Source organism: Gracilinanus agilis, chromosome 5, assembly GCF_016433145.1.
Source record: "Gracilinanus agilis isolate LMUSP501 chromosome 5, AgileGrace, whole genome shotgun sequence".
In the NCBI taxonomy this organism is placed as follows: domain Eukaryota; kingdom Metazoa; phylum Chordata; class Mammalia; order Didelphimorphia; family Didelphidae; genus Gracilinanus; species Gracilinanus agilis.
Window position 1 is genome coordinate 65,499,739 of NC_058134.1, and position 27,926 is coordinate 65,527,664.

At 38.6% G+C, this 27,926-nt stretch overlaps 1 protein-coding gene across 1 annotated transcript in view; it reads left to right on the forward strand.

Moving 5' to 3' along the window:
• KIAA1217 (KIAA1217 ortholog) overlaps positions 1–27,926 on the forward strand; it is a 415,980-nt gene that overhangs the window by 206,528 nt on the left and 181,526 nt on the right. Inside the window, exon 3 of the mRNA XM_044678100.1 lies at positions 15,541–15,739. Coding sequence (XP_044534035.1) covers positions 15,541–15,739 — 199 coding nt within the window. The remainder of the gene's footprint in view (positions 1–15,540; positions 15,740–27,926) is intronic.

The following is a 27,926-nucleotide window of genomic DNA, read 5'->3' on the forward strand; positions in this document are numbered from 1 at the left end:
CACAATAGTATTCCATCACCAGCAGATACCGCAATTTGTTCAAACATTCCCCAATTGATGGACATCCCCTCATTTTCCAATTTTTTTTCCTCCACAAAGAGTGTGGCTATAAATATCTTTGTATAAGTATTTTTTTCTTATTATCTCTTTGGGGTACAAACCCTAATGGAGATTTTTAAAAAGTATCCCTTACCTCTTTTCACTCCCCACAAAAATATAAACTAGTTCCTTATTCTGACTTTTCAAATCCTACCAGGTTTGACCTGTGATTGTATGAATGAAAAAGTATATGAATATTTAACTCTACCCAGGATTGACTTATGGTAGATTGTATCTACTGTTTTTATTTGTGCAGTTCTATTCAGGCCTTCCTAGACTGAGTTTCCCTTTCTAACGTTTTCTTCTAAAGGTTTTAGTTGAATCAAAAGATTTGGGGCAGGATGGGACCTTAGAAATGAATTCAGCCAACATTTTCATTTTAGAGGTAAAAATTGAGAGAGGGAGAGTGAATTGCCCAAGAAGGTAGTGAAAAGAATGTTGAACTATGAGAGTCATAGAATGTTAATCTGAGGGGGCAGCTGGGTAGCTCAGTGAATTGAGAGCCATGCCTAGAGACGGGAGGTCCTAGGTTCAAATCCGGCCTCATACACTTCCCAGCTGTGTGACCCTGGGCAAGTCACTTGACCCCCATTGCCTACCCTTACCACTCTCCACCTATAAGTCAATACACAGAAGTTAAGGGTTTAAAATTTAAAAAAAAGAATGTTAATCTGAATCCCAGATCTGTTATTCTACCTTGGGCCAACCTGGGCAAGTCACTTCATCCCCTGGACCTCCATTCCCTTGTTTGTAAAAAAATTAAAAGATTGGAATAGATGATATACTAAGCCATTTCTAGATTTACAACAGCACTTCTTAACTTGGGGTACACAGACCCTGGAGTCTGTGGGCAGATTCCATGGAATTCAAGAATTTGGATGGGGAGAAATTACATTTGAATTTTGACTAATCTGTAACTGAAATTTGCTTCAGTTATGAATGTAAGCAACAAAACTTTATTCTGAGGAAGTTTCACCAGGTTGTCAAAGGGGTCATGACTTAAAGAAGTTAAGAGCCCTGAGATGTGATCCAAGGATCTCTAGGAAGTCCTGTGAGGCTGAAAGGCTTAAAATACAAGGTAGTTGTGGATTGAACAGTTTAGACTGGTTCTTAGACTACACATAAATAGTCTTTACTGAACCCATATTCAAAGCCTTTATTCCTTGGAAGGACCTCCAATACTTTGTATTCTGCTAACAAAGACTAAGAGAGTCTGGTTCTCCTCCACAAACAATAAAGGCAGGAGGGCATATAAATGGGAAATCTGTTCTTAGAGGGTTTCATAGTGCCAAACACCAGTTTGATTTCATTTTCATTTCTGCTTGGCTAGTTTGAGATGTCTTTCTGGGATACTTTTCTGGCTTTCTACTTATAGTGGAAAGACCTAGAATCTTTGTCCTAGTTCAGTATTTAAGTGTGACACCACCAACATGGACAAAATGATGCTACTGTCCCTCTGACTCTCCCTTCTCATGACTTCTTCACCTTCATGGGGTTGTACTGGCCTCCAAATCCCTGACTCTTAAATCAGTTCAGTAGGTACACAAGGAGTGTCCACATACTGCTCTTATATGAATTCATCAGGTTTCTAATAGACTCTTATTGGCTGATTCATCTGCATCCCATTAGAATGTAAGCTCCTGGAGGGCAAAAAGTATTTGTTATTATGTCCCTAGTTCCTGGCATGTAGTACTTACTTCAAATGCTTTTTGATTTGGTTTCTCCAAACAACAGATTCTAATAGTGCTTGACATCCAAGCTTTTCATCTATTCACAACTCAAGCCCATTTGTTCTTCTCCATGTCCTCTTAAAATCTTCTCATAATCCACATCAGCATTATAAATCAATCAACAAATGTTTCTTTAGCATCTGTCTTCATGTAACAACAAGACCGCCACGGAAATTTACTTTAATGCTTCATTATATATAAGAGGTAGTCCTGGGTTTTGACAACTATAGCTCTGCAGTGTGGACTACCAAATACAGGGTAGACATGGACTGAGCATCAATCATAGCCCTGAGGGGCAACACTAGCCCTACATCCGTCTAATCTTTACCTTAGTTTGTCATTGGCTCACAAGTTTCTTTTCATTTTCAATCTTAAATTTGGTCTTCGAAGGAATGGGGAAGGCTCAAAATAAGCAAGCCAACTCTAGGCAAAGTATTATGTCAGAATATCATGTTTACGCCAACCATATAAATTTAATGAGTGTAAAGAGTGAGACACTCTGACTTCATCAGCACGTGGGGAAAGCTTCATGGTAATTCCGTAATCCTCCATTTGCAGCCACCTTGGCATCCTATTAAAGGGGACCTGAGACAAAGTAAAACCTCATTAAAGCAATAATGGTTTATTCCAAATACAGAGCAAATTGAACTGACTGATATTCTTGAGTTGATGACCTTTTGTTCTTTAATGCAATCACTACATAATTCAAAACTAGTTTGGAAGATTATTTTCCTGCTCTGAGAATCTCAAACCTATGAGGTTTTTACTGATTTTTTTTTGAGGGCATAGGTTCTGATTTCACTGTGGATATTTACCCTTCCCAGTGAGGAAATGGCACAGACCTGTGTTTGTAAAAACCTATGGCATGCCTGCAACTCCTGAGGCTGCTCCCTTTCCCCTCTCCCTGGGCACCTGAGGGCATTTCTCTCATCACCCGCCCCTCTGCCCAGCAGCCCATGAGAACACTTCCTCCCTCACCTGTCTGGGGTAAGGCAGGAAGCTCACATGCAGTGTAAGGATTGCTGTTTGGGCACTCGGTCACTGCCCTAGATCAATGCAGATTGGTAACAGCTCATAGGCTGGATCAGTTGCAGGTGGGCACCAAGCAGTCACTTGACTTATCCAAACTCACAGTTTATATGTATCAGAAATAGAACTTGAACCAAAATCTTTCTGACGAAATTTCTCAATTTGCTATGCCATGCCACCTCTGCCCTCATGTTAAGGACTGAAAATGGCAATCAATTAGTTAGCTAATTAAAAAGATTGTCAGGTAGATGCATCTTTCTTCCCTTCTAGTTTTAAATCCCAAATACTATGGTCTTGAGAGTATTCTATAGAATAGAGGAAAAATCCTATCACCAATGTACCAATTAGAACCATCTAAAGGCAATTACCTTAGAAGATGAGTTCCTGGTATAAGAGAACTTTCTAAGAATTAGTACCATTCAAAGACAGGGGTAATTGCTTTGAAAGATGAATTCTTTGGCCTTTGAGGTTTTCAAGCAGTAACTGGATAACCATTTAGTGAAGTTGTTGTCATGCTCATGAACATGTCTAGTTATTCCTGCCAATTATCTATTTTGGGAACTAGAGAATATGGTCTTCCTAGGAGATGCCATCCATGGTTTTCTACCAAGAATCAATTACAAAGGTTCTAAAAGGTAGGGAGATATTAAAAAAAAATTATTAGCCTATATCTTTGGACCAGAAAAGCTCATTAGGATGACAGTACCTCAAATCTGTTTATGGCAAGTTATTTTCCTCCTAGGAAACTTTTTCAGCAACAGGCAGCAAAATGGTTGAATGGGTAGATGAAGAGAGATGGGAGGGAGAGAGAGAAGACTTGGGAAAACAGATGAATATTCCTTTGCCTATCAGAAAAAGAGAAGAGTATTCTGCTCCTATGCCCAATAGAAAGAAGAGAGAGGACCCTAAAAGCCTCCCTGTTCTAACTATGAAGAAAGAAAAGATCAAGAGGAAATGTCTTCAAAAGATGTGTTCCTCACATGCCTTCCAACTCTTTCTATTCTGGTCACCTTATATGTTAAAAGAGGTCCCATGATTACTCCTTTCCCCTTGAGGACAAGAAATGTCACCATACCTTCTGCATTCTAAGCTCAAAGGGCCTAATTTAAATGTTTATGGGGAGGTGGGGCAGCTAGGTGGCTCATTGGATTGAGAGCCAGACCTAGAGATGAGAAGTCCTGGGTTCAAATCTGGACTCATATATTTCCTAACTGTTTGACCCTGGGCAAGACACTCAATCCCTATTAGCCTAGCCTTTACTGCTCTTCTGCCTTGGAATCAATACACAGTATTGATTCTAAGACAAAGGGTAAGAGTTTTAAAAAATAATTTTGTGGGTATCCCTTTTCAAAGGAAAAGTCTGTTTTGAATCAAGAGAGTACTTCCCCAGTAATATCACATGACTTACAGAACTGCCCTTGGACCTATTGCTCTGACTGCAAATGAATTTGGAAAGCTGAGTTATCATGCTCTGCCCTTACATTCTGGACAGCTAGAAGCTATCTGAGTTTCAGATGGTGACTTACGATGTTGTCATGGATGCCTCAGCAAGCAGGTTGGAGGATTTCATGTTTTAGGGAAGAATTGGACTAGTTAATCTTTGAGGATTCTCCCATTCTGCAGTTCTACAATTCTGGCTCCAAACCCTGGCTGTACTTTTTCCTTTTCTGAAACAAGATCTCATGCATTAGCAATGTGTTCCTATGCTGCTGGTTTTATGGGATAAATACTTTTGAGAGAGCCATTCCTTCCCAAATTGTAACCTCAGAAGTATATTAAACTTCAGTGTTTTCTAGGATAGGGAATGTTTTGTAGTTATAGGGACCAGGGGATGAGAGATCTTAGGTTGGAAGGTCATCTAATATAACCTTCTCATTTTATAGAAGTAAAGAAAATGAATTCCAGTGAGTTCAAATGACTTTCCCAGAGTCCCACAAGTGCTAAGTGGCATCTGTAGGAGGCCTAACATAGAATTTTGAACAGAAAGGAATCCTCTAGTCTGGCCATCACATCCAATTAGGCTGTGGCAGAGATAAGATGAAAACTCAGATCTCTAAGATACTCAGTTCATCGTCCTTTTCCCCATTAGACCAAAGACTTCAATAGTCTTTGGGTGATACTTTCCCTAGTGGGTCATTATCCTCCATAAAATGTACTTGGAAGGTGGAAAAGGGAGGGCTCTACAAAATCCATCAAACCTGCTTGTGTTGATGATACTCTGTTTTAGAGAATGGGAAGATAAATGGCAAAGGAAAGAAATGGTCAGGCTTGCTAAATCTTTCTATAATTTATGATAATAGGATCATAAATTCAAAGCTGAAAGGGACCTTGGAGGCTAACTATTCCAGCTCCTTCATTTTATATATGAGGTACTGGAACTCAGGGAGCTTGTGACTTGTCTAAGGTCACACAGGTAGGAAGGGGTAGAGTCAGGCTTCAGCACAGACCTAAATTAAAGAAGGAGCTCACACCAGCCCTCCCCTGACTGCTCCAGACAATGCCCATAACTCATTCATTGCCTCTAGGAGGTGTCTGCTCAGGCAGCTTAACCAGTCAAAAGTCCAAATGCCTTGGTAAGCCTTCATGCTTCTCTTTCCTAACCCTCTAGCCCCAGTCTGACTTCACATAGCATTTTCTTCATTATGCCAACAGTCAGGATAACTCCAACCACCCTTGTGAGTCTGTGTGGCCAATGGGAAGGTCACAGCATTTCTTGCTTTCTTACATAGAAGTTTCCTCTTGAGAGATGCTCTGCAGAATGAACTTAGGATCAGAATAATTAGAGACAGAAGAGCCCTAGCCTTGTTAAGTAGTTTACTATCTCTGCCAGTGCGGGTCTACTCCCAAATAGAATACTCCCCAAACAAATTCCTGTACTTTGGAATTCTCACAACTATTTGCCCTTTTCCTTCTTCCTCCCTGTCTCTGCCTCCTTTCCCTTCACTTCCCTCCCATCCCTGTCCCTTCCTTTCCTCTACCTTGACTTGTCTCCTTTCCTCTGTCTTCTCTTTCCCTCCCCTCTCTGTCTCTTCTCTTCTTTCCCTTCCTCTACCCTTCTCTTTTTTTCCCCTTTCTTCTTTTTTATCTCTCCTCTCTAGGAAGGTATTTATGTTTTTGTGTTGGGTCTTTACATTTTTTCCTAGTATTTTAAAAACTAAAGCACTATGCATACTTTTTCCATTATGTGTTTTACTACTAGGGAGAAAATCATGTCAGAAGGACTTCAAAGAGAATCTTAGCTTTGGCTGAGAATACAGGCCTCTTGCCTTTCATTCCTGGAAAATGTGAACACTTCAGAATCTTTTAACTACAGACTGATGGCTAATACCAGGCATTATTAACATTTTTTGTGTGAAAATCCCTAGAGAAGTTGGCTTTCTCATTAGGGGTTGCTCATATTTTAAAATATGAGAAATTGGGTAAAACTGGCCATTGGGAGATGTAAGAACTGTCAAATCAACTAATGAAGGCAATAGTTATCCATGCATCTAAGATTCCATATATGGGGCTTATTATTACACGGTCTGTGCTATTGGTGCAGCCTCATTGGAAAAAGTCACGTCAAACATTTAAATCACTTTGGTTGATATGCCTGGGTCACTTTAGGAGGGGAGGATGTGCATACCTCTGCTCAGAGTGCTGGCTTTGGAGTCCAGTAGATTTGAATCCCCCAAATCTGACTCTAAGCTGTGAGAATATAGACAAATCACTTCACTCCCCTCCAGGCTATACTCAGGTTCTTTCTACCATACTCCAGAAATCTCTTCCCTGTGAAAGCTTACATGAACTTCATGCATTGGAAGACTCCTCCCCCAGAATTGTCTCCCTGTGATTGACTGGCTTCTCTCCGAATCTGTATTTTTTAGGAGGCACAGGCCAGCCATGTCATCATTGCTCTCTAGGCTTCTTCCTGACTCTCCTGGACTTTCTCTATGATGCTTTCAGGTCTGGTACCTTCATTTATTAATAATCTACCATGTGCAAGTCACTGTGCTAATGGCCAAAGATACAAAAAAGAACAAAAGAGCCCCTGCCCTCAAAGTGCTAAATATCTAATGAGAGATAACAAAACAAAATACATATACGAACAAGCTATATGCAAGGTTAACAGGAAATAATGGCAACAGGGGAAGCACTAGAAATAAAAAGAGTTGAAGAAGGCTTCCAGTAGAAGATGGGATTTTAGTTGGGGACTTAAAGGAAGACATAGAAACCAGTTGGTGAGGAGGAATGAAGAGGGAGAGCATTCCAGATGGGTAACAGTCAGAGAAAATGCTTAGAGCAATAATAAAAGTTAATATGGATAGGTGTTTATTATATATAATATTTTCTGATTTGTAAAATACTTTACATATCATTTAAGACAAGGTAGTTGAGGTAAAAAGCAGGTGTTCAAATAGAGAACTGTTCAATCTTGCAGTGGAGTCATCACTTTTAGTTGAATAGGAATCATCTCTAAAATGGGAATGATGGCTATATACCATCAGAATTATTATGAAGAGAAATTGAGTTGACATGCATACAGATGTTTGACAAACTGTGAAATGCTAGTTATATGTGCCTGGAACGTGGTAAGTACTTAATATGTTTATTGATTGACTAATCTGCGTTACAGATTGGAGTTAGGGCACCTAGGTGGCACAGTGGGCTTGGAATCAAGTCTTCTGTTCATAAGCTCAAATCCAACCTTAAACACTTATTGGCTATATGACCCTGCAAGTCACTTAACCCTGTTTGTCTCAGTTCCTCACCTGTCAAATGAGTTGGAGATGTTAATGGCAAACTTCTGCAGTATCTTTACCAAGAAAACCTCAAATGGAGTCATGAAGAAGTTGGACACAACTGAAATGACTGAATAAAAACACATATTTTAAAGCTACTAACAGGAGCTCTGAGTTGTAACTCATTATGGGGACCAAAGGGAAGAAATGCAAGTGGCTCAGATCAGAGAGCTCTGTTTATAAATCATAACAGAGTATATAACAGAGAATGGTGTAGTAAATAGAGTAAAGGACCTGTGCATGGAATCCTTCTTCCATAGCTTATTCAAATTGTGTGATCTTAGTCAAGTCACTTAATTTCTGACCATCAATTTCCTCATCAACTAAATGGGGTTAATAATTCTTATAGTAGAAATCTCATAGGATTGTTGTGAGGATCTCAGGAATTTATATTAAAAATTAAGTGACGTTAAAGTCCATCTAGTCCAACTCTCGCATTTTACAGAGATTAAGTGATTTGTCCAAGGTCATACTTGTAGTTAATGTTGGATGTGATATTTGAAGTCAGGGCCTTTAACATCAAATCTAGTATTCTTTCCACTACACCATTCAGCCTCTTTCTATGAAACTTTCTGTAAAGTATTAATTACTATGATTAATTTTGTTTTCTTTACCCATGATCATTCATCAGCCTCCTCTTTTGCTATCCAGATCCAATCCTGTCCATTATTCCAGGTCAGGTTCTTCTTCCTATTGGATTTTGTAGTCAGTGACACACAGTTAACACTTAATTGTTCTCCAGATATTTCTCATCTGTTTTCCCCAATATCCTCTTACCCCTAACCTAGATCATCAGCTTCTTTAGCAGGCAAGGTTGAAGATTTACCCTTCTTTTGGGGTCCCACCCATCCCAGCTAGTATCTGTCACACTCCTGAATACAGAATAGATGCAATACCTAACGGGTTAATTGATTATTTTCATATTTAAAGCATTAGCACATTTGACAGTGGCACTAGGAAGAAAAACTGTCCTTTCTTTCAACCTAAAGGACGCTTTGGCTGCAAATGGATACGTGATTAGAGGACATTAAATTCTGTATGTGAGGAGATTTCTAACACATGACAGTAAAAGGCAGCAAGTTTTCAGAGTGAAGGTTTCTGACTTGGGAATTATAGAAGGGAAAGAACTGATGTTCATATTTTGAAGAGAATATGTATAAGGAAGAAAGCATTTGCTTCTTTTTAGGTCTTTAAAAAAAACATGTCTGCCTCAGGCATCTATCTGGACAATAAGATATTTGATTCTGATTTTTCTTACTACAAGGGTTAATTTTTTTTTGGTTAGTTTATTTTTTTTAGAGAAAGAATTTCCATAAAATCTGTCCTTTTTATGCAGTCAGTAGAAGTGACCAAATGGCAAATACTTTAAGTGCTCCCACTTTTAGGAAAGTGGTATCATTTCTGCCCTGTTTGGATTGTCCTAATGTATCTTTTCAATGTCAGATGCAAAGACAACGAATTCTACTCCAAAGGGCCTTTTTTCTTAGTTTAATCTACTATACTTTTTCAGAAACTCGGTAGTCTGTTGAAAGGAAGATATAAAACCTTCTCAAATTACTAGGAAGATTGTTAAGGTTGCTTTTTCTGACAAAATATATATTCCTTTTTTATTGCTTAATTAAGAAAATTTTCCCATGGTTACATGGCTCATGTTCTTTTCCTCCTCTCCTGCTACCCCCCTCCCATAGCTAACACGCAATTCCACTGGGTTTTACAATGTGTCATTGATCAAGACCTATTTCCATATTATTGATACTTGCACTAGGGCAATCTTTTAGAGTCTACATCCTCCCAATCATATCCATGTGATCAAGCAGTTGTTTTTCTTCTGTGTTTCTGCTCCCACGGTTCTTTCTCTGGATGTGGATAACTTTCTTTCTTATAGGTCCCTCAGAATTGTCCTTGATCATTTTTTTGTTGCTAGTATAGAAGTCTGTTACATTTGATTGTACCACAGTGTATCAGTCTCTGTGTACAATGTTCTCCTGGATATGTTCCTTTCACTCTGCATCAGTTCCTGGAGGTTGTTCCAGCTCACATGGAATGACTCCAGTTCATTATTCCTTTAAGCACAATAGTATTCCATCACCAGCAAATAATACAATTTGTTCAGCCATTCCCCAATCAAAGGGCATCCCCTCATTTTCCAATTTTTTGCCACCACAAGAAGCATGGCTATAAATATTTTTGTACAAGTATTTTTCCTTATTATCTCTTTGGAGTATAAATCCAGCAGTGGTATGGCTGGATCAAAAGGCAGGCAGTCTTTTTTTTTAAACCCTTACCTTCCATCTTGGAGTCAATAATGTGTATTGGCTCCAAGGCAGAAGAGTGGTAAGGGTAGGCAATGGGGGTCAAGTGACTTGCCTAGGGTCACACAGCTGGGAAGAGTCTGAATCCAGATTTGAACCTATGACCTCCTGTCTCTAGGCCTGGCTCTCAATCCACTGAGCTACCCAGCTGCCCCCCCAGGCAGTCTTTTAAAGCCCTTTGGGCATAGTTCCAAATTGCCATCCAGAATGGTTGAATCAATTCATAACTCCACCAACAGTGCATTAATGTTCCAGTTCTGCCACATCCCCTCCAACATTTATTACTTTCCTTTGCTGTTGTTAGCCAATCTGCTAGGTGTGAAGCAGTACCTCAGAGTTGTTTTGATTTGCATTTCTCTAATTATAACACATTTAGAACACTTTTTCATGTGCTTATTGATAGTTTTGATTTCTTTATCTGAAAACTGCCTATTCATGTCCCTTGCCCATTTATCAATTGGGGAATGGCTTGATTTTTTTATACAATTGATTTAGTTACTTATAAATTTGAATAATTAGAACTTTGTCAGAGTTTTTGTTATAAAGATTTATTCCCCAATTTGTTGCTTCCCTTCTAATTTTGATTGCATTGGGTTTTTTTGTTCAAAAACTTTTTAATTTAATGTAATCAAAATTATTTATTTTACATTTTGTAATTTTTTCTAACTCTTGCTTGGTCTTGAAATCTTTCCTTTCCCAAAGATCTGACAAGCATACTATTCTGTGTTCACCCAATTTACTTATAGTTTCCTTCTTTATATTCAAGTCATTCACCTGTTCTGAGTTTATCTTGGTGTAGGGTGAGAGATGTTGATCTAAACCTAATCTTTCCCATACTGTTTTCCAATTTTCCTAGCAGTTTTTGTCAAATAGTGGATTTTTGTCCCAAAAGCTGGAATCTTTGGGTTTATCATACACAGTCATTTACTCCAAATCTATTCCACTGATCTTCCCTTCTGTCTCTTTCTCAATACCATGTTCTTTTGATGACCACTGCTTTATAGTGCAGTTTAAGATCTGGTACTGCTAGGCCCCCCTACTTCCCTTTTTTCTCATTATTTCCCTTAATATTCTTAATCTTTTGTTCTTCCAAATGAACTTTGTTATATTCAGTAAAAAAGTTTCTTGGAAGTTTGGTAGGCATGGCACTGAATACGTAAATTAATTTGGGTAGGATTGTCATTTTTATTATATTGTCTCATCCTACCCATGAGCAATTAATGTTTTTCCAAATATTTAGATCTAGTTTTAATTGTGTGGAAAGTGTTTTGTAGTAGTGTTCATATAATTCCTGTGTTTGTCTTGGCAAATAGATTCCTAAGTATTTTATATTGTCTAGGGCAGTGATGGACAAACTATGCCCATGGGCCAGATGTCGTTCCCTGAAATGTTCTATCTGGCCCTGCGACATTATTCCTAATCTGACGAATACAATGAGTAGGATACAATATAATTAACTTTCAAAAGAGTTGCCTTAGAAACAGACTGACAGATGAACATTTCCTTTCCTTTGGCCCCAGCTTTAACAAGTTTCCCCATTACTGGTCTAGGGTGATTTTAAATGGAATTTCTCTTTCTAACTCTTACTGCCAGGATGTGTTGAAAATATTTAGAAATGCTAATGATTTATGTGGGTTTATTTTGTATCCTGCAACTTTGCTAAAGTTGTTGATTATTTCCACTAACTTTTTAGCTGACTCTCCACGATTTTTTTAAGTAGACCATCATATCATCTGCAAAGAGTGATAGCTCTCCTCGTTGCCTATTTTAATACCTTCAATTTCTTTTTCTTCTCTAATTGTACTGCTAGTGTTTTTAGTACCTTGTTAAATAATAGAGATGATAATGGGCATCCTTGTTTCACTCCTGTTCTTATTGGGAATGCTTCTATTTTATCCCCATTGCAGATGATGCTTGCTGATGGTTTTGAATATATACTGTTTACTATTTTTAGGAAAAGTCTTTCTATTCCTATACTTCCTAGTGTTTTCAATAGGAATGAGTGTTGTATTTTGTCAAAGGCGTTTTCTATATCTATTGAGATGATCATGTGATTTTTGCTGGTTTGCTTGTTGATATGGTCAGTTATGTGGATGGTTTTCCTAATATTGAACCATCTTTGCATTCCTGGTATTAATCCCACCTGATCATAATGAATACCCCTTGTCATCACTTGCTGGAGTCTTTTTCCTAGCATTCTATTTAAATTTTTTGCTTCTATGTTCATTAAAGAGATTGGTCTGTAGTTTTCTTTCTCTGTTTTTTATCTGCCTGGCTTTGGAGTCAGTACCATATTTTTGTCATAAAAGGAATTTGGTAGAACTCATTCTTTGCTTATTTTGTCAAATAGTTTGTGTAGTATTAGGATTAGTTGTTCTTTAAATGTATGATAGAATTCACTTGTGAATCCATCTGATCCTAGAGACTTTTTCTTAGGGAGTTCTTTGATGGCTTGTTCAATTTCTTTTTCTGAGATGGGATTATTTAAGTATTCTATTTCTTCTTCTGTTAATCTAGGCCAGTGATTCCAAAAGTGGGCGCCACTGCCCCCTGGTGGGTGCTGCAGCAATCCAGGGGAGTGGTGATGGCCACAGGTGCATTTGGGGGTGGTGTATAACTGTAAGGGAGCAGCAATAGTATGTTACAAGGGGCACTAAGTAATATTTTTTTCTGGAAAGGGGGCGGTAGACCAGAAAAGTTTGGGAACCACTGGTCTAGGCAATTTATATTTTTGTAAATATTCATCCATATCATCTAGATTGCCATATTTATTGCCATGTAATTGGGTAAAATAGTTTTTAATAATTACCTTAATTTCCTCTTTATTAGAGGTGAGGTCATCATTTTCATCTTTGATATTATTAATTTGGTTTTCTTTCCTTTTTTTTATTAGATTAACCAGTACTTTGTCTATTTTATTTGTTTTTTCAAAGTACCGCTTCTAATCTTATTTATTAATTCAATAGTTCTTTCACTTTTGATTTTATTAATTTCTCCTTTAATTTTTAGAATTTCTAATTTAGTTTTTATCTTAGGATTTTTAATTTGTTTACTTTCTAGTTTTTTAATTTGCATGCCCAATTCATTGACCTATTCCCTCCCTAATTTGTTAATATATGCACTCAAGGATATAAATTTCCCCTGAATACTGCTTTGTCTGTATCCTACAGATTTTGATAAGATATCTCATCATTGTCATTCTCTTCAATGAAATTATTAATTGTTTCAATTATTTGTTTTTTAACCAGTTTTGGAGAATCATATTATTTAATTTCCAATTAATTTTTGATTTGCCTCTCCATGTACCCTTACTAATATTATTTTTAATGCATTATGACAAAATATACTCCTATTCCAATACTGGGGCTAGATTACTTCACACCGAACATTTCTAAAACACGTACAATTTAGTTATAACCACTTATTTGGTTCAAGCAATAAATAATCATAGTCCAATTAATAAATAGTTACATGGGGTACTTTAACCAAATGATGCCCTGGCAAGAATTCTACCACTTTGGGTTGGGAACCTCAATTTAAATAAATAAACATTTGCTAATCACCTGCATATACCTGTGTATACCATGCTTGGTGTAGTAGATAAGGAATAGAGCTTAAGAGTTTGGGAAACCTAGGTCCAAGATGCTTCTGCTACTTGATGAATGGTCATGTCAGTTAATCTCACAGTGCTTCAGGAAGTTCTCTAAATCTATAATGTATAGAGTGTAAACTATATGAGTGGAATGTTTCCATTCTAGTAGTTTCCTATTGTTATGAGGAAGATTAATTTAGTATTAGTGTTGGACCTAGCAGGAAGGGCTGGAGGATTCCAAGATGGAATGAAGGAGCAGGAAGTGGGGCTTGGACTCTGAGAGAGACTCCATAGTGGTTGGGAACATAACTGTTGCTAACCCTGGGAGATCAGATAGATTGAATGGTAAGGGGACAAAATATGTGGCACTATGTGCAGTGCTGAGAATATAAGGACAAAAATAAAGCTGCCTTTGCCTTCAAGGAGTTTACCTCATACTTGAGGGATGGATATAACACCTACATTTTCCTAGTGGAGTTATTGAACACAATTGATTTATCCACCTTATTTAGATCTTCTCATCTGCTAGGAATAGAAAAAGTCAGGTGCTAGCTAGCCTTCTTTCCTTTAGGGAAAAGGAAATATACTATTTTACTTTCCATCTTAGGGCTCCTTGAAGAAGAGACTAGAAATACCCTATCTGTATCCAATTCAAATCAATAAAATTATTAAATGTTGATATTCCTATTGAAATTTATACTCAGTCCACCAGATTTTATTTCCTCTTTGTTTCTAAGGAATGTTTGAATTTATGAACTGAACTTAGCTTTGTCTGTATGGAAAACTCTAGGGTTTGGGATGGACTTTAAAATGGATTATCATAAGCCAACTAATTTTGAATTTAAAATAAGGAATTACAGATAGATAATCCATGGATTTCTCGAGTACCAACATTATGCTACACTATCTCAACAAAGGCATTGTGCACACTGGCAAGAACCCCTGTGGAGGTTTTATAGGAGCCCATAGATATGAGTCACATAAGATGAGAAGGTATGAATGAATGAGCTGAAGTTTGATTGATGAAGGGAATACCCACATATGTGATATCACAAATTCACTAAAGTAATGAAAACCACCAGTTCATGGGCTATTTCATTGTATCTTAGATAGTTGCTCATATGTCTTATCTCTGACTACTTTGGAACTTCCATGGGGGCTAGGGTTCATGTGTTCTATTTCTTCTATACCTTATATAGTAGCTTATAGGTACGGAGTACATTGAAATAGATACCAATTGATCGAGTTCATATAGATTGCAATTGATTGATTATTTCCATTTTTACCCAAACGCTTTGTAACAGAGATCACTAAAATTGAGGATCAGTTCCAATATGGCTGTATCCATTCGCCAAGCCTCTGTTAATTGAAAAGGTCAGTAAATGAAAGTTGGAGCTTTTAAAAACAAAAACAAAAACAGACATGAAATTTCAATCACCAAAACTAAATCCCTGCAGAACTGTGCAACTCATTTCCCTCATATAATACTGTCTTACTTATTTTCAAAGTAGTCTCAGTGACAGACTTAGAAATAGAATTATTGCAATCTAGTCATAGACGCATCTTCCCTCGCCTGTTAAAGATATGTGTCTGTGCACATTTGTGTCTACTATTATAATACCTGTTAACAGTTGTTCAAGTCATAGGAAATGGAATTGCCATACATCTCTCCTATAATATGCCTTAGCCTCAGGTCCTTGTTAGAAATGAAATTTCTACGGTAGAGGTACAGCAATAAAAATCCTAATGGCATACCCAGGGACAATATGTTTTTAAAAATAACTTTCATAGCAGTCACCTTGACCACACAAAGCCATTCAAATTTCTGAATTCAGAATTCTCGATGGAGTTTTCTCCCCTGCCCCCAACCACAGCCCTAACCTTCTCCCCCAAAATTGATTTTCCAGATTGCCTAATCTTGATGGTATTGAAAACATTTACAAGTGTAATAATAGAATGTTATATTCCCCCTTCTCTTCCTTTAATGACTTTTGCAGACAAGGAGCCCCAAGCTTTCTCAAAGCCCTCAACCGCCCAATTTAGGAGACCAGGCTGAGCATCTGTCAGAGGCATCTGCTGATTCTTTAGAAGCCATGTCAGAGGGAGAGTCACCGACTCCTTTTTCCAGAGGTAGCCGTACTCGGGCAAGCCTTCCAGTGGTGAGGTCAACCAACCAGACAAAGGAGAGATCTCTGGGTAAGTGTGAGAAATGAGCTTAACCTGCCTTGCTCTTTGCCTTTGTGTGTTTGGTGTAAATTTGTTAAAAAACACTTTTAGAAGTATACACCTGCAATAAATGTTAATCTAAAATTGGTCCTGATTTGTTAAAAACACAAGCCACAGACAAATGTAAGATTTGTTTCCTCAATTTAATCTCCATTTGTGCATATTAATCAGCAAAAGGCTGAAGATTCAAATCAAGGCTTCATACGGTGCCCATTTTTCTCCTTCAGTGTAATGGGCTCGATATGGCTTAAGTCATCCAGGATTCTGGGCATTTCAGGATTACTTATGTAGAAAACATATTTTTGTAATGAAGTGGTATTTGAATGGGACAGTGTCCGGGTCCAGCTGGACACAACCGAGGGGTCTGGGGAAACAGCAACCTAAGAACCCATAGGGGAAGAAGAGGGGAGACCTCGCGTGCAAGACACAGAGTCGTTTGGATGGAAGCAAGGCTCGTTTATTGCAGATCTATGACAAGAATATATAGGTTGAGGGCAGAAGGGGGTCGGCAGATACTAAGGGGAAAGGAACGCGGAAAGGGAGCATAGAAAATCTCTTGTGGCATCTTACTATCTCCAAGCATGGCTGGGCCTATGATCAATATCTTATCTTAGAAGAGTGAATGATATCTATTCTTAGAAGAGTGACTATCTTATCTTAAAGTCTTGGTCCCTAACAGGACAGAATATAAGAAAAGGTTTAAATAATCAGAAAAATTCAAGATATTGGCCACAGCTGATAATAGTAGAAAACAGTCCAATATTCTAAAATGCCACAAATCCTTTGCTTAGGGCAGGCATGATATGATGCCTATAGGAAGGCATCCTGGTTCTGGACAACCATAGTATATAATTTGGCTATAAATGTCATTTGATAGTAAAGAGAACTGAATGTGCTAAAGAGCCTGCATTATATACATACATACATACATACATACATACATACATACATACATACACACATATACATATGTATTTATAGAGATAGACAGACAGACAGGTGATTGATGATTTTTACAATACCAATAATACTATGTAAAATAATCGGGTATCTATCATTTTCTGTATGGATACTCCCTAAACTGATAATCACGACCTTCCTATAACTCAGTAGCTCACTTTTGAAGGTGGTTGCTCTTATTCTTTTAGGGGAGACAACATATGCACATAAAAGTAAATATAAAGAGTGAAAAATCAAGGCAAAGTTATTTGGAGAAATAGCTAGGGGCAACTAGCTAGCCAGGGCTGTAGATGGAAGGTTCTTGATTCAAATCTAGGTTCAGACACGTCCTAACTCTGTGACCCTGGGCAAGTCACTTAACCTCAATTGCCTAACCCTTACTGCACTTTTGTCTTGGAATCAATTATTAGCATCAATTCTAAGACAGAAGATAAGGGGTTTTTTGGTTGTTTTTTTTTTTAAAAGGAAAGAAACAGGCAGAAAATTGAGGAAAAGCCTTATGTCATATGCGTTGCTTAAAATAAACTTAAAGGAAGATGTGAGAGAGGAGTACAATACTTTCTAAACATAAAAGAGATTAGAAACAATGTCTTGTACCAGGAAAAGCAATTTGGCTAGTTGGGCAAGAACAAAGTAGAAGCCTGAAAAGTAGATAATAAAATTATGAATGCCACAAAGAGGCTGTAATTTATCCTAGAAGTAATAAAGTGCTGGTGGCACTTCTGGATTAGAAGAAAGCCATGGTTAGACCCTTAGGAATATCACTTTTGACATCTGTGTGGAGGATGAAATAGAATGGGAAGTGACCACTGGCAGGGAGAACAATTAAGAGGTTAATGCAGTTTTCTAGGTAAGAAGCGAGAGGAAAGTCTAGGAGCTGTGTGAGTGGGAAGTAGAGGACAGAATCAAGAGATACTTTGTGAGCAGAGCCTATAAACTTAGCCATCTTGGCTTTGAGAGTCAGAAGGATAAAGTCAGAGAAATGTAATCAACTCAGAAAAGGTAATCATCAATGCTAATTGCTGCAAAGAATGGGAATAATGATTGGAAAGAGTCCGTTGGATTTGGCATTTAATAGATCATTGGTAATTATGAAGAGAGCATTTTCAGTGGAGTATTAAGATCAAATACCAGGTTGAAAAATGAATAAAGGAAAAGGAGGTAGAGACAATGAGTTGTAAATTGTTTTTTTCTATGGATTTGGCTATGAAAGGAGGCAAGATATGGGATACCTTGAGGGGATAATAGGATCAAGTGAAAGTTTTTTTTGTTTAAAGAGAGGGATTGGCATATTTGTAAGCTTTAGGAATGAAGCTAGGAAACCTCAAAGTTTGGAGAGAGAAGGGAGATGATTGTGGAACAATCTGAAAGAGGAAATATTATGCAGTGGGATTAAAAGTATAAATAGAGGCCTTCCTTAGCCTTAGCAAAGAGAAAGACCACCACTCCATGAAAGACTGGAATAAATGGGAGAATGGGAGATGATGTGAAGGGGGTTAAGGAAAATTATCATAGAGGAAATGATACTTGAGTTCAGCTTTGCAGGAAGCTAAAAATACCAAGAGATGCAGAACCAGGACATTCGCAACATGGTAGATAGCCTCTACAAACACACAGGGACAGGAGCCATGATAATTGAGACCAGAAACAGAAAATAGTTCAATTTGGCTGGAACCTAACCTGCATCATAAGCCTAGGAGGTAGCCCCAGGGCTGTGAACAGCCTGCAGTCTAGAGTTGGTGTGGCATGTTGGGCAGAGCCTGAGAGAGCTCACATTCTAGTAGCCAATACAGGGCATCAAAGGAAGACTTTGGTAGAGAAGTTCTACTGATTGAGATTTACTTCTTGGCCTTTTGACTAAGATCAAGAATAATTGAATAGCGTTGACCCATTTAGGATGGATTTTTTTTCCCCCTAAATATAAATTCTGATGTAATTTGCTTGATCTTATTTTTGTGACTGCTCATTTAATGAATTGTTGATTTGCAATTGTTATGAATCATGATTATCATATTTCTACCAGTTTATTATACAGTGTTGATGCCTCTTTTCATGTACTTAATAACTTTAAACAGAACTTAAGATTTTTGGGATGCTCCATATATATGTATGTATGTATATGTACTATTGCACATAAATAAGTGAAAAACAATCATAGTCCAATTAATGAATAATTACATGGGTTACTTTAACAATTGTGAATGTTCAGAATAAAAAAATTAACTATTCTCATTTTGATGCCAATATTAATTATAATAAATAGCTTGCACTTTATGACACTCAAATATTTTAAATTAGTTTTGCAACTATTCTCATGATAAACCCATAAGACTAGTAAAATGGGCACTTTTATGCCCGTTTGAAAGAGTTGAAGCATGAAATACTGAAGTTACTAACCCAAAGTCACATGAAGGAGAATTAGAGGTGAAAGAAATTCCAGTAGCTATCAGATACTTATCCCCAAAAGGAATCCTAGGTACAATTCACACAATAAATGACCCAGTCTGTGCTTAAATATTTCCTTTGAAAGCAGACTCACTCTTTCCAAAAACAGCCTGTTCTACTTTGGAGCTGCTCTAGTTGTAACACTGTTCTTCCATGTCCTAATTTGCTCCTGATCACTTTCTACTCTTTACTCCCAGTTCTGCTTTCTGGAGCAAATCAGAATGTCTTTCCCATTCTACAAGCAGAACAAGCCTTCCATTTCCATATTCTGGCCAGGTTCTAAACTATTATCATGTTCCTCCTCAGAACTCCTCAAGGTGAAATCTGCTGGTCCTCAACAGACTTGGTATTAAATCCCGTGATTCCCAGTCCTTACAGACCTCCCAGTCTTTACAACCCTTCTAGGAGATCAGAGAGCCTCATAACTCACCAGGATTAACCTAGACTGAAGAGATACTCTCTATTTTGCAAAAACAGAAGTAGAAGAAATGAAAATGAGAAGAAATATCCTCTCCTCCCACCATATCTGTGTCAACCCTGGAATTTGTTTTATAAGGGAATCTTTGTGTCAGAAAGGTGCTTTCCACCAGCTAAAACCAGCTGGCACACATGGTGGGTTTTGGGAACAGAGCCATAGGGCAGGGAGACTTCATAAAGAGATGGCAGAGCTTGTAAAAGCAGTTTCTGAGCCTGGCCAGTTTTTCTCACAGGGGTAGGTGAAATGCAACCAAGGGTTTGGCTTCATAGATGCATACAGAATTAGCAACTACAAAAGCCTAGGTGTAAGACTCAAAACTATGCCAAGTTAATCAACTAGTTGTAGGTAATTGTTTCTCCTTTGATTGCTTGGAATGCTTTATAGCCCAGAGGATTGCACTTCTTCCAGAAAAATAATTATAAAGATTCCTCCAAAGTAATCAGAACCCCGTTGGCCAGTAAGATATCAGTCCATCACTTTCAAGAGGTTGGTTCCCTCCATCAACCGAGTCTTTTATTCTGGTGGCTTTTTGTGACCTTGTCCATTTTTTCCATATGTGAGTCCACATGGTGTTATTCCACCAAGTGGGATGGGGAATCGGAGTCCCAGAAAGTCAGTCCCAAAGCTCACTTCCACAAACATTTGCTTCAACTTGTTTTAAAGAAAATCCCTCTAAGTACAGCTATATTTAACATGCAGAGAGTCTTGCTCGGTGGGAGTAAGAGTGCTATCCAGAAAGCCTCCAGGGTACAGGAACAGCTCAATTTCAGTGTGGTTCAGTGGCCCCCTCCCCACTAAAAAATGTAGACATCAATTGATTGTGCATTAGGGACTGCAGAATAGAACTTTACAGAGATTTAACCTCCTGGAAACCTACTGTTAGCTCAGCTTCGAAGTTCAAAATGCCTTTTGTCGTCTGTACAGTATAATTTTATCCTTATCCAAAGAATTTTAATGATGCATCCGCACAGCCCGTGTACCCTAGTAGAGAATGTCAGAAACCATCCGTTACAGCTGATCCTCCAGACAACAATCCTATGAGGAAGCTGAGAGGGAGAAGCTTAAGGACACTGCGGATTACTGTTGGCTTGCTGGGTTTATCCCTCCCTAAGACGCCTCTTAGTAACAGCCCAAATTGGGGCGAGTATAGAAAGGAGGTAATGAGAGCTATGCTTGGAATGTTGGGACATGGGGAGGGACCATTCCTTTTCTTTTCTGGAGACCCTTAAAACTTGCCATAATTTATATCCAGACACCAAGCCCAGATTCTTCATGCTGGAGAAATCATTTAGTTCTCTAGAGATGGTATAAATTAACTGTGGCCAAATGGGTCCATCGCCAGCATTAAAATAGAATGTCAAAGAGTACAATGGGATTTACTTTCATCATCTCATTTGGTCTTCCCAACAACCCAATGATTAAAGGTAGTATTCTACCTCATTTTGCAGAGGCTCAGAAGGTTCAAGTGACTTACTTGCCTGTGGTCACACAGCTTATAAGTAGCAGAGACAAGATTCTGACTCCAAATTCACCACTGTTTTCATCAAACCAATCTGCCTCTCTGACACTAACTATGCCATTTTTAACTATTATATCCCCATGAATTAACATTTTTTTAGAGAGGATCTTTTATTTTGTTTTGTTACATGTAAAAACAGTTTTTTACAATTGTTTTCTGACATTTTAGGATTCAGATTTTTTTTCTACCCACCCTTCCTTCCTTCTGCAAGGCAGTAAATAGTCTGATATTGGTCGTATCGGTGCTTTTATGTAATACATATTTCCATATTGCTCGTTCCATGACAGAAGACACATATCACCCATACAATAAAACACTCATGAAGGAAACAGGAAGGAGGTTGAGAGCCTATGGAGGGGGCATTGTTAAGGTCGGTACCCTATTTACTATTCCCTTCCAAAAAAAAAAAAAACCCTAAACCTTAAAAAGAATTTTTTTTCTAAGTAAAAGTTAAATTGATGGGGAAAGACCACTGCCAGATCAGGGGCTTGATTTGAGATTTCTGACACTGAGAGAGGAGCCCTTTATCCCACTCAGCTCCTCTCTCCACCTGCCATTTCTAGCTCCCCTCCCCCATGTTTGTTTTCTGTCTGTTCAGCCTCCTGTACCTTGTGTCTGTCCCTAGCCCTGAATGTGTTGCCCATAATTTCCTGTCTGTGTCCATCCCGTTTGTCACCCTAACCTTTATGTGTTTCCTTGATCTTGCTTCTCTGTCCTTGATCCCGACATGTCCTTGAACCCTCTCTCCATAGGCTCCCAATCTCCTTCCTGCTTCCTTCCCTTCCTCCCTCCCTTCCTCATGTCTTCATACAAATTTGTATTATATAAAGCAAGAACTGTCTGTATCTCATTTTCCTCCACAGCCCTAGCATTTTTGCTGATTTTCATTTTTGTCAAATATGCCAATCTGATGGGTGTGAGGTAGAATTTCAATGTCACTTTAATTTCTATTTCTAATTATTAGCGAATGGAGATTCATTAAGTACTTATTAAGTGACAAACTCTTGGAATACAAATTGCCACGAAGGATATTACCTGCACTCAAGGAGCCTTCACTCTAACTGGGCTCTAACTCTTAACACATATAAGTGTTCTTTCACAGAGTGGATTAAAAGACCCAAAAATCTTTTTGGTGTAGCAGCAAGTTAGATGGCAAGGCCAAGATATCCTGAAGGTTTAGCATCAGGTCTACTAACAATGTATGAGGTATTGGAGAGCACAGAGGATAGGCAGATGGCGAATTTCTGACAGGTGGTGAAGTTCTGTCTTCCAGGATGTTAGTCATAGGCTCCTACTGATGGAAGTAGCTATATCTGCTCTGGCCTTAGCAAATACTTGTTAAATGGAATTGAATTAAATATGCATATCATACTGAGTCACCAGGAATCCATTTTTGGAGTTTAAACAAGTGTGGAAAGGAAGAGAAAGGTTAGGTAATATTACTAAATTTAGTGATCTACTGTTTCCTAAGTCTTATAAATAATAATAACTAGAATTGATAGTGTTTTCATATTTGCAAATATTACTTCAATTTATAAATAACTCATTTGATCCATCACAAAGCTCTGTGAGGTAAAGTGCTATTGTTCCCACCTGAAGAAACTGAAGCAGTTGGAGATGAAGTGACTTGCCCAGGGTCACACAGCTAGTTAATTATCTGAGGAAGGTTTCCTTAACTCTGGATCCAGCATTTTATCCAATATCCCTCATAGTTGGCACATTTTGAAAGTTTGAGCTTCTTTTCTTCTGTGTACTTTATATTTCTCTTGAGGTACTTTGTAACATTCTTATCTTCTATAGTATTTAAGAATATAATGAAAAGTAAATTAGAAACCTTTTTTCCGTTCAAATTTGAGTTTATAATCTCAATGAAAAAAATGATCTCTTAATTTTAAGTTTAGAATGATCCAGTAATAATAATAAGGGAACTGCCTTAATAAAACATCTGTCCAGAATGCAGTAACTGGCTTGGGAGGAGAGCCAAATGTTTAGCAGTTAGCCTTAGAGAGAACCATACCTACAAAGTGTTCCCACCATTGTTTGGCCTCTCAAGAGCTTGAAAATGAAACCTATTTGAAAACAATATTAGTATCCTTCCTGCTCCTGTCAGATTCCTCTTTTGAAGCTTTTCTGTTTGGAAACTTTCAAATCAGTACATTTTAGATTGGAATATGGCTTTGGTCCCATGCCCTGGTGGGTCAGAGGTTTTGATGATCTTTTCCTATGAGGTATTGGCCCCCCAGACACCTACAGAAAAAAGAAAACCAAAAAAAAAAAAGAAAGGACTAATACTGCACTAGGTGTAGATTGAGTGATTTTGTCATCTAGAAGGCATGCCGTTTGATCTGCATGAAGCTCTCTATTTCCAGTAACCTTGACAAGACTCCAGAATTTCTTTCTCTCAGAAGCTGCCCAGGGTCATTTTATGATAGCAGAACTGGCTGAGGCACCTGAGCTAATGTTTCTAAACTGGCATGAAGAGTGGGTTGTTAGCTGGAAAGGGAAGAAACTACCTCCAGGGGGCAGAGCAGGACAGCTCTTGAATATCTGATGAACTTGGGTAGCTCTTTTCCTGGGGAGATTCTAGTACCTTGGGCTGGTCTCCAAGATGTTGGAGGCCTGAAGGGATGATCTATCTCCCAGAAGCTGGGCAGTGATGATGAGATGCCAAAAAGGAAAGCTATGCCCTTGATAACACCCACTAAGTTGCTTTTGCCTTATGGTGTAATGGACAAAATGAGGAATTTGGAGTCAAGAAGAGACTCAGGTTCAAACCCCACCTTTAGCACCTACCAAATGTGGCAAAAATTTATTAGCAGAGACACACAAAATAAAAATCAAGTCTCTAAGCCAAAAAGAAATAGGTTTATTGAGAGAGGGCGAGTCTCACAAAAGGCCAGATTTCAGTTAGCAACCAAAGACCTAGAACCTTGAGAATGCATTTGTGGACCAAAGACACTTTTGGGCCAAAAATAGATCATAGCCCTTATATACAGGGAGGAGGAGTCAGAAGTGATGTCAGAAATACAATGGAATTTGACATATCATTTTGACTTATACCAGACTCACAGGTCAGGTCTTTTGACCCAATGTGAATAAGTTCAGAAGTTTAAATCTTGGGGTGGGGGGCAATATCAGAATAGAGTACATAAAAATCTACAGAATCATGTGGGGGTGTAAGGATTTCACATTTACACAAATTTGTGACCCTGGTACAAAATTACACAAATCTGTGACCCTGGTAAAAAAAAAAAAAACGCTTTGTTTTTATGAGCCTCAGTTTTCTCATCTGTAAAAACCCAGAGAGTAATGACTGTAATGCCTCTCTCACAGGGTAATTGTGAGGAACAAATGAGGTATTGTCTGTTAAAGTGCTTTGAAATTTTTATTGTGTTACAAAAAATAGCCTCTGTGATGATGGTGATAATGATGAGATCTTGAAACTGACCTCAGGCACTTCCTAGCAGTGTGACCCTGGGCAAGTCACTTAACCCCCCCATTGCCTAGCCCTTCCCACTCTTCTGTTTTAGAACCAATATATAGAATTGATTCTAAGACGGCAGAAAAGGATTTTAAAAATATCAGGGGATTCTGAAATAAAGGCAGTTATAAGAAGGACTTCTGAGAGAATATACTATTTGCTTTCTGACTCTGGTGCCGCAGCCCTGGGATGATGGATGGGAGCCCTTATCCACTTTCCCAAAGGACCTTCTCCTTGTGATACCATGAAACCCTAATGGCAACCAGACAAAAACCTTACCGTGACTCTGTCTACCTTTTGGGGATCCCCTAAACTTCAGATCCTATACAAGGGAAGGACTAGTTCAGATGACCAGAATAACCAAAAAATTCTAGCTGTCCAGGTCTTGCCCTTTCCTATTGTCCACCCCTTCTCTAAGTCATCTTCTCCTCAGATATTCCATATTTCTTTAAAACTAAGAAAAAATATGATTTGATCCCAGGGATCCAAATGAGGAAAAAAATGGAAAAAAAAAGGGACTTGGGAAGGCCCCCAGGATTTGACTTTGTCTTTCTGAGCTGCCTCTGATCTGCCCTGGAAGTCATTCCCCTAGGAAATATCTCTTATGCCCATTGGATGACACGTTAAAATATGAAATGAGATTTCTTTTTTGTGCTACAGGTGGGGCAGTAGAATTAAACAACTGAGATGGGGTTGGGGTGGGGTGGAGCTTGGATTTTCCAGCACCATTTCAGAAAAGTTCAGTCTCCTCCTGAGAGGTTTGAAATAGCCCCTTCCCTGGACACCAGATTCTAATGCCTGGAGCACCATAGGATGCCAGAAGCTCCCTCACCCCACCAATTGCTGTCCTCAGGGTTTCCTGAGGCAACAAGGGAGGAAGGAAAGGAAGATGGAGAAAAGGACCCACTCACAGTGGCAGAAGGCCACCTCTCCAGTGAGACCATCTGACACTTCCAATTGTCCCAAGCAGTGAGGCTGTTGAAATCCAGTGAGATCTCACCAACTTAGCTCCTTCGCAGTGTGCCTCGATTAAAGGAAGAGGAAGAAGAAACTAAGAAATGTGGTCTCCACTGTTTGCAAGAGAAAAGAATTTGGTTTTGTTTATTATTTTTTAAATGTCTTTGTCTGTGCCGTGGGTACCCTGCTTGGAAATCCATTGACCATAACTGGCTACCTTTGGAAATGCATGATTCATTGCGCACCCATAAATGTATCATTTCAAGTTTTGTTGCCAAGTTAATTAGTTCTAAGAATAACTCTCCTTTAAAATGTAATCTTTTATGTTCATCTGATCTTTGCCAGAGTTCCCACGTATCCCTTGGCATGGTCCTGTTTAAGTGAATGTGTGCAGGGTTGGAAATAAAAATGTTAAACTCAGCACCCGACCTTGGAGTACACACCCAAAAGGAATGTTTCCTTTGCCTCCTCACTCTGGCAGAAGAAGCAAGGGGCTGGGTGCCGACACCAAATTCCAGCCTTGACCAAATGCTGGATGGAAAAAAAAACAAAAAACAATTACATTGGGGTCCCAGAAAGGTAACAGCTCCTTAAGGTGATAGTGTACTGAAGGGAGGTGAAGGTCACACTGAGTCCATCTTCCTAACCCGATTCTCCACTAGTTAGTGGAATGATGTTGCTTTGCCTCCTGTTCTGTGGCATCAAAAATAATAAGTCAATCTTATAGAGGGCTTTAAATTATACAAAGCATCTTCCCAATAATAACCCTGTGAGGTAGGTCATGTAATCACTATTGTTCCCATTTTATGGATTAGGAAACTGAGACCCAGAGCAGTTAAGTGACCTATATGGCAGACTTAAAGGAGGGTATAAACAGAGACTCCTGGAGACTAGGAAGAACAGAAAGAATTCGGGAGTGTTGTGTAGGCTTGGTTTGATTGAAAGTAATGTGAATTCTAGGGTTTCCAAGCACAATAACTCCCTAACCTACCTTTTCTCCTTCTCTGCCTTTCTCCTATAACAAAACAGAAACACAGGGTTTTACAACTACTGAGAGAGCCCCAGTTCAAACCCAGATTTTCTGAATCTTAAGACCAGATTGTTCACTTCAGTAGAACACAGTGCCTCAATAGATCAAGAAATTCATTTCAGCAATCATTTAGGCACTTACTGTGTGCAAAAGTATTGTGTTGGGACTTCAAAAATAAATTAGCAGGAGCATCTAGATGGCTCAGTGGATTGAGAGCCAGGCCTAGAGACAGGGGTCCTGGGTTCAAATATGGCCTCTGACACTTCCTAATTGTGTGACCCTGGGCAAGTCACTTAACCCCCATTGCCTAGCCCTTTCCACTCTTGGGGTCCCAGAAAGGTAACAGCTCCTTAAGGTGATAGTGTGCTGAAGAGAGATGAAGGCCACACTGAGTCCATCTTCCTAACCTGATTCTCCACTAGTTAGTGGAATGATGTTGTTTTGCCTTCTGTTTTAATACATAGTATTTACTCTAGGATGGAAGGTAAGAGTTTAAAAAAATTTTTTTGAAGGTAAATTAGCCATAGACGCTGACCTCAGGGTGATACAAATAACCATAACACAAATAAGAATGTGATGATTACATAGGAAAGATATCTGAGGAGGAGAGAGAGAGCGCTTTCTGCTTGGAGGATTCTTCATGAAGGAGATGGTGTCTTAGCAGAGGGCTGACATGTAGCAGGTTTAATAAATACTAGTTGATTCCTTAGCTAGGTTTTGAAAGATGAGAATATTCAACAAATGGAAGTGAGGAGGACACAGAACTATATATTTTAGACTTGGTTTTTATTCTTGAGTCTTTTTTCAATCATGACTGACACTTTCTGACCCCATCTGGAGTTTTCTTGGCAAAGAAACTGGAGTGGGTTGCCATTTCCTTCTCCAGCTCATTTTATAGATGAAGAAACTGAGGCAAACAGAGTCAATTGACTTGCTCAGAGTCACACAGCTACTGTGTGTCTGAGGCTGAATTTGAACTCAGGAAGATGTCTTCCTGACTCCATGCCTGGCACTCTACCCACTGTGCCACCTAACCCCTGGGAAATGGTATAAATATAGATACTGAGGCAGGAAAAGTCAAAGAGGAAGCATTAATTAGTCTTGTCTCCTCTTCTCCTCTTTAATATCTCAATGGAGAAAATGCAGAAGCATGTTTTCTACTAAAGCCCTGAAGGATGTGCATTGAACATTATAGTGTAGTGTGTTGTGTGTTGTATTTTTTTTAACCCTTACTTGGTCTGTCGGGGTGTGTGTGTTGGGGTGGTGTTTTTTTTTAACTCTTACTTT